Source organism: Pipistrellus kuhlii, unplaced genomic scaffold (assembly GCF_014108245.1).
Source record: "Pipistrellus kuhlii isolate mPipKuh1 unplaced genomic scaffold, mPipKuh1.p scaffold_m20_p_1, whole genome shotgun sequence".
NCBI lineage: Eukaryota > Metazoa > Chordata > Mammalia > Chiroptera > Vespertilionidae > Pipistrellus > Pipistrellus kuhlii.
Window position 1 is genome coordinate 159,469,409 of NW_023425404.1, and position 8,129 is coordinate 159,477,537.

At 36.6% G+C, this 8,129-nt stretch overlaps 1 protein-coding gene across 1 annotated transcript in view; it reads left to right on the forward strand.

The window, feature by feature from the left end:
- LOC118705646 (sulfotransferase 1 family member D1-like) overlaps positions 1 to 6,049 on the forward strand; it is a 19,443-nt gene extending 13,394 nt beyond the window's left edge. Inside the window, exons 6-7 of the mRNA XM_036414638.2 lie at positions 1,698 to 1,878; positions 5,685 to 6,049. Coding sequence (XP_036270531.1) covers positions 1,698 to 1,878; positions 5,685 to 5,797 — 294 coding nt within the window. The 3' untranslated portion in view covers positions 5,798 to 6,049. The remainder of the gene's footprint in view (positions 1 to 1,697; positions 1,879 to 5,684) is intronic.
- The last annotated feature ends 2,080 nt before the right edge of the window (positions 6,050 to 8,129 follow it).

Sequence of the window (8,129 nt, forward strand, 5' to 3'; positions counted from 1 at the left end):
TCAAGGGTCCTAGAGTCCTTGATCATCAGATCACCCCCAAATTCTCATTATAAGCTTGAACAGTCCACATTTTCCTTATCACTCTTCCATTTAACCTTCACATCATGGACTTGGCACAACTGGGAATTAAACTTTCATTGTAATTCCTTCACTAGAATAATTAAGTTGTGTGTCTAATTTTCAGCAAATTTAGTTCTTTAGCTACAATAAATAGATTATTTTAGAGCCACTTCAGAAACTCTAGTTCTGTTTCCATGAATTAAGATGGGTATCTCCAGAAAACTAAATTTCAGATTATCCTTATGCCTGATTTTACCAGGTCACTAAGATCGTGACTATCTGCCTCAGTTTTGTTTGTACCACCAAGGACACCTCACCAATGAATAGCAGGGTACAAACTCTTTGGCCTGAGTGCCATTCTTTCATTTGTACCTAACATGCTGTCCTATGTATAGTGTGATGCATAGAAGAGGGAAATCATAATAACTACATAAAATAGATTTCTTCATTGTTGTCTCTTCCTCCTCCCCATCATTCCTTATGCTGTAAAATGGACAGGATTTTATTTTACTTTCTCTTTATGTACACATACTAACAAAAAATCTATGTAAGTATAAAAGATAAAAAGAGTATCCTTTTCCCCCCCACTATATGAGAAACTCTCTTAGATAAGTAATCTATTATTTTCATTGAGATATAATTGACACATAATATAATATTAGATTCAAGTATACAACATAATGATTCAATATATGTATATATTGTGAAATTATCACCACATTAAGTTTGGTTGACATTCATCACCACACATAATTACAATTTTTTATGATGAGGACTTTTAAAATATACTCTCTTAGCAATTTTCAAATATACAGTACAATATTATTAACTGTAGTTCACCATGATTCATGGTCTTAAACACTTTCAGCTTTTCATCACTGTGTATGTTAGATATAGACCTGTCATATATGCCCTGTCTATTTGTTCCTTCTATACCCATTTTGTTGATAGTTTTTAATTACATCTATTGAGATGATAATATGCTTTTTATCTTTCATTTTGTTAATGTGGTGTATCACTTTGATTGATTTACCGATTTTGAACCATCTTAGAACCCCAGGAAAAAGTCCCACTTAATCACATGGTGTATGTTCCTTTAAAAATACCATTGAATTTTGTTTGAGTATTTTGTATCTGTGCTCATCAGGGATGTTAGCCTCTAATTTTCTTTTCTTGTACTGGCCTGGTCTTTGGTATCAGGGTAATGCTAGCTTTATAAAATAACTTTAAAAATATTATCTCCTCTTCTATTTTATTGAAGAGTTTGAGAAGGATTTCATTCTTACTAAAAATTTTAGTAGGTAGCCTATTCTTGTATTAGCTATAAAAATGGGGATTTTGAAAATCATATCTTATGATAATAATAACTTCCTTTATCAACATCTTTTATTCTATAAGTTAATTCTATTTTTGAATGTAAAAAGTTGAAATATTGACTCAGTCTTTTTCTTTGTACTTTAAAAAAAATTTCTTCTAGCAGATATAACCAAGAGTAGGATATATACTAGGGAAAGCAAAATTAAAAGTATAAAATATAAAATCATTTTCTATACCACATTGATATATAGAACATAATTTACTGTGCTTACTTTATGACTAAATCTATATGAAATAATTTGTCTTTATAATTTTTTTAGAATCCAAAGCGTGAAATTCAGAAGATGTTGAAATTTCTAGATAAAAACCTTTCAGAAGAAACTGTGAATAAAATCATCTATCATACTTCTTTTGATGTGATGAAGCAAAATCCCTGTGCAAATTATACTACTATACCAACATTTGATATGGATCATTCTGTGTCGCCCTTCATGAGAAAAGGTGAGGACATCACATACTATTAGGTCTAGTAACAATTAATGTCATTTTCTAATACTTTTTTAAATCGAATTTATTTAAACAATACAACAAAATTTAATCAACAATATAGTTGCCATTATTTTCTACTACTTGTGCCCAACGCTCAGGAAGCATTTTAATCCCTCTGTTGTAAAATTCTTGTGATTTTGATGCAAAAAATTCGGTCAATGCATTTTTGAGGCATTCTTCATTATTAAATGTTTTTCCAAGAAGAAAGTTTTGCAAAGAACGAAACAAATGGTAATCGGAAGGGGCAATATCAGGAGAATATGCAGGTTGAGGGAGAACTTCCCATTCCAACTGGCGCAGTTTTTCAGCAGTGATTCTTGCAGTGTGCGGTCCTGCGTTATCGTGGTGAAGAATTACGCCCTTCCGATTAATCAGCGCGGGTTCTTTTCCTCTTAAAGCTTGGGCTAACCTTTCCAATTGGGCACTATACACTGCACTTGTAATGGTTTGGTTAGATGGTAAAAGTTCATAATGAAGAATTCCTTTAAAATTCCACCAAACACACAACATCACTTTTTTCGCATGCAAGTCAAGTTTTGGCGTGGGCTGTGGAGCCTCATTTTTGTCCAACCATTGAGGCCGCCTTTTCAAATTAAGATACAGCACCCATTCTTCATCTCCGGTAACAATTTGCTCTAAAAACGGCAAACGGTTTTGACGAGAGAGGAGCGAACTGCAAATTGTGACTCTTTGATTACAGTTGTTGTCGGTCAACTCATGAGGAACCCATTTTCCAAACTTTTGGACTTTGCCAAGTGCATGCAATTGATTGGAAATTGTTTTTTTGTGAACAATTTAAAGTTGTCGCAAGCTCTTGTTGGGTAATTTGAGGATTTTGCACCAAAAGAGCTTGAAGAGTTTCTTGATCAAAATTGGACACACGGCCTTGACCACGCTTGTCATCTAACGAAAAATTTCCCTCGCGAAATTTCTCAAACCAACGCTGGCATTTTCTGGCGCTAACTGCATCTTGACCAAGAGCACTACAGATGCTTTTTGCAGCCTCACTTGCTTTTTTTCCTAATTGGAACTCGTAAAGCATGCAGTGCCGAATATGCTCTTCATCTGCCATCTTCTTAGCCCTAGTTTTACAACAAAAACCAAACCAAACACAAACTTTTTCAAGCAAAACTTGTTAATTGCACTTCATACGTTCTGTAGATACCACATGTTTGAAGGTTATGTCAATACAAGTCAACGCCAAGCAAGATTTTAAACCACATGTGTCAAACACAAGGCCCACGGGCCAAATCCGTCCCACCAGGCCTTGCAATGTGGCCCGCACAGCGCTGTCATCACTGCACTCCGCTGAGTTTCCATCACAATGACAGTTTATGAATGTTCAGTAAACCATTCGGCCCGCGATTTAGGCTGGATTTTAGATTTTGGCCCCTTCTCTGATTGAGTTCGACACCCCTATTTTAAACGAATGTTTAAAAACGACATTAATTATTACTAGATCCGATAGTTTCTGTAGTGCTTGTTAGTCACATTAGAGAGAATGTAGGTCGATTAATAAAAGCAATATTGTAAGAAGTGGAAAGAGATTGAGAGAAACAATGTAGGAAAACTGAAAACATTTGAGAAAATAATTTATGGCAAAGAAACTCTATGATTGCTGTAATATTGGCAGGTAAGACCAGTCTTTAATAAGAAATGTTTACTCAAGAGCTTATGTATCAATAAGCATGAGTCTTGGTATCCATTGATATATCAGAAGAATGCCCTTTATTTTTCTGAATTATCTAGATATCTATCCATCATTCCTTAGAAATTTTGCTGTGGTAGGTAAAAAGCTATATGAAATTAGAAACCATGTGTAGTTAGGGTTCCTAGGCCTAGCCTGTGATCAGGGCCATCTTCCACCCGCTTGCCAATCCCCAGTCCTGTCCTACTGCCACTCACCCTGGTTCCCCTTTTGCCTTCTGGCAACTGAAGCCTGCAGGCTGTGAGGAGAGGGAGGGAGACTGAGAGTTGTTCAATGCACCTCATGGTGACTGGATGAGCAGTCATTCTGGTTGTTTCACCCTTATTTAGCTGGGCTTTAGTATATAGGATTACACATACTAAATTAATGAGAGAAAGTGTCAACTCCTTGAGGTAGTTGCTATGATTATGGTAAATTGTTGCATTTTCAGAATTGAACTCAATGTATAGCTAGCATCTTGCACAAAAATAGTTCTTTAATAAATAATAAATTTGAGTTGATTTTAATAATAAATTTGAGTTGATTTGAATTGCGTGTGTGTGTGTGTGTGTGAGAGAGAGAGAGAGAGAGAGAGAGAGAGAGAGAGAGAGAGAGAGAGATTTTGTTGTGTGTACATGTTAGTCAGCTTTGTTATAAAACAAACAACTCAAAATATCTCAATGGCTTAAAACCACAAGATTTAATTTTCACTTGGATGTTTGTTATTTGTGGCTGCTGCAGTTCTGCTCACCACTTTTTGAGTCTGATCAGTGTTGATTGGTCTCTTGTGTTTTCTCTTTCTGAAGCTCAGGTGGAAAGAACTGCCTGTTTGTGGGATACAACCACTATCATGGTATAGAAGAGAAGCAAAAGAGGTTGTGGAAACTTGCAATGCCTCTTCAAAAGTTCAATTCAGATGTGGTATATATTGCACATATTCAAATTTCATTAGCCAAAGCGTATCAAAAACTCAAGCCCAAAGTTAGCGAGGCAAGGATGAACCACACGACACTTGACAATTTCCAGAGATGTAAAATCTCTTTACCATGAAGGAGAGAGAATAATACACACAGAGACAGTTTTGGAACAAGCCTATAAAGGGAATGTTAAAAGTAACTTTAATTATAATGTCTCTTTATGCATTCTAGAGATTTTTCTTTTAAAAAGTTAGGAAGAATGCCATGGATAAGTTTTGCTGGAGATAGCTGACTCTCAAGCATGTATGATTTTTGCCTCCCAGGAGACATTTGGAAACATCTGGAGGTATTTTTGATGGTCATGAGAAGGGTGTGTAACTGGCCTCTAATAGAGGCCAGGGATGGTGATAAGCATCCTACAATGCATAGAGCAGCCCTACATCCTACCTAGCAAAGAATCCTCTGGCTTCACATGTTAAGAGTGGAGATATAAATAAAATGCCATAGTTCAGAAATCCCGAGCCAGATTGAAAATTTTACTTTGACATTTTTTCTTTCATTTTTTAATCTAAAATTCAACTTCTAGATGTGTCTCCTGTGAGATATTCTACAAAAATGACATTTTTTTTATCACATATTCATTGAGAATGCTGTGTCCTGTATTTTTCTTTTGAGGTTTTAAACACAGTTAGTATTTTGAAGATTGAGCACCCTATAATAAAGACATACACTTAATTACACTTAACCCTGTGATTTCCAAATCTTACTTGATCGTGGAACTTTTTAAAATAAATTACTGTACCATTTGACATTGAAAAATGGGTCTTAAAAGGATTGAAACATTTTCTGTATCTTTTGTTAACAAATATCTTGAAGTCAAAGAGAATATGTTTGATATTTTCCCAGTGGCATTTCTTGAAGCTACTTAAAAGGTTTTTTTCTTCATATAAGATACAAGAAAAAATGCATGGAATTTTTGGAAAACTAAGAAGGTATAGGAGTGTGGCAGTGGTAGCAGGAGGTAATTAATAGAGTTATAGAGTAGATAAGATATGTTGAAGGTTTAAAATATAAGCATGATAATTCAAGTTTGAACTCATCTTAGATGGAAATTTGACAGTAATTTCAAATTTACCATTTATGTTCCTTTTCAGGCATTGCAGGAGACTGGAAGAATAAGTTCACTGTAGCTCAATATGAGCAATTTGAAGATGATTATAAAAAGAAAATGAAAGGGTCTACATTGCAGTTTCGTTCAGAGATCTAGGAAATACCTGCTCTTTGTCCAACTCCTTTGTTGGCACTTAAATTAGAAAAAAAAAATCTCTTTAAACATTTAGTGAAAGGAACTTTATATGTGATATTTCCTTATTTACTAATAACGGTGATTTATAATAGAATATTCAAAGAATTTAAAAGTCTCCATATCAAGAATCAGTACTGTTTCTGTGATTTTTAACTACTTCCCACAATAATCTTTACTATTCTTAAAGATTAAACAATAAAATAAAGTTTAAAAATCTATAAAGTTATCTGATTTATTTTTTAAAATTCAACTTCTGGGTCTTTGAACTTGCAAAGCAGATATTTAGGGTAGTCTTTAAAATAGAGTGATTAGAAAAAAAAAAAATATCCCCTTAAAAGGTTTTACTTTATCTTTGTTATATGCTTAGAATGATAACGGAGGGGGGATTCTTGCACCCTCTCCAATCTGGGACCCTTCGAGGGCAGTCAGAGGACATCCCTCTCACAATCCAGGATTGCTGGCTTCCAACTGCTTACCTGCCTGCCTTCCTGATTGCCCCTAACTGCTTCTGCCTGACAGCCTGATCACCCCTTAACCATTCTTTGCCAGCCTGATTGGTGCCCAAATGCTCTCCTGCCAGCCTGTTTGCCCCAAACTGCCCTCCCCTGAAGGTTTTGATCGCCTCCAACTTCCCTCCCTTTCAGGCCTTGTCTCTTCCAACTGTTCTCCCCTTTTGGCCATCTTATGATGGCTATCTTGTGACCACATGGGGGCAGAATCTTTAACCACAAGGGGTCAGCCATCTTGTGTGTTGGAGTGATGCTCAATCTGCATATTACTCATTTATTAGATAGGATAGAAGCCTGGTTCACCGGTGGAGACTAGTTTGTCCAGGATCAGGGTGGGGGTTCCCCTGGGGCATGGGGCAGCCTGGGTGAGGGGCCTGTGGTGGTTTGCAGGATGACCATGCCCTCACCACCACCCCCAGCAACCCAAGTGGAAGCCCTGGTATATGGGATTTATTTATCTTCCACAGTTGAAACTTTGTAGCCTGGAGAGGAACCAAGTCGTCTTCTTGCTCTGTGGTGGCAGCCACTTCTATTTGAGTTTATGTATCTTCTATCACTGAAACTTTGTAGCCTTGAATGGAGGCCTAGGCTGGCAAGGGCAGGTGGAAAGCTTGGCTTCTTCCATTGCTGGGGAAACCCAAGCCTCCCTCCTGCTCTCTATGGCCGTAGCCATCTTGGTTAGGTTTATTTGCATATCTGCTCCTGATTGGCTGGTGGGCATGGCTGGTGGGCGCTGCTGGTAGGTATAGCAGAGTGATGGCTAATTTGCATATTACTCTTTTATTAGAGATGATTATATCTCAATTAAAATAACAAAAGTGCCACTGTCTACTCCTCTGTCTTCATTAAAATTCCTGTTTCCTCAGAATATTTTTAGTGTTATCATTCGTGACTCATGGTCATCGGACATAAGGACAAAGATGTCAGTGTTAATGTGATGAAGGCTTGGGAGGGGCAGGTGCAAGGTGGAGGGGGTCAATGGGGGAGAGAGAAAACCAAAGGGAACATCTGTAATATTGTCAACAATAAAGATACATTTTAAAAAAGATGTCAGGCCGAAACCAGTTTGGCTCAGCGGTAGAGCGTCGGTCTGTGGACTGAAAGGTCCCAGGTTTAATTCCGGTCAGGGTCATGTACGTTGGTTGAGGGCACATCCCCAGAAGGGGGTGTGCAAGAGGCAGCTGGTCGATGTTTCTCTCTCATCGATGTTTCTAGCTCTCTATCTCTCTCCCTTCTTCTCTGCGAAAAATCAATAAAATATATTTTAAAAAAATAAATAAATAAAAATAAATAAATAAAAAAGATGTCAATGTGAATCTGTAATTGTACTGAAGAAAGGCTTAATCTTTTTACATTTTTGTCCATATATATATATATATATATATATATATATATATAACTTTTTATATATAAAAAATTTATATATAATTATTTATAATTATATATATAATTATTTATAATTACATATATATATAATTATAAATAATTTCTATCTATATATAAAAAAGCCTAAGAAACCAGCTGACAGCCCAACCAGCTTGTAGCTATGATGCACACTAACCACCACTGGGCAGACACTCAATGCAAAAGCAGAAACCACAGGCATGAAAACATGGAACAGACTGATGAATCTCAGAGGGAGGAAAAGGGGGAGAGGGTAGAAAGAGATTAACCAAAGACCCTATATGTATACTAGAGGCCTGGTGCAATGATTCGGGTACTGGTGGGTCCCTTGCCTGGCCTGCATGGATTGGGTCGAAACTAGCTCTCTAATATCTCCAAGA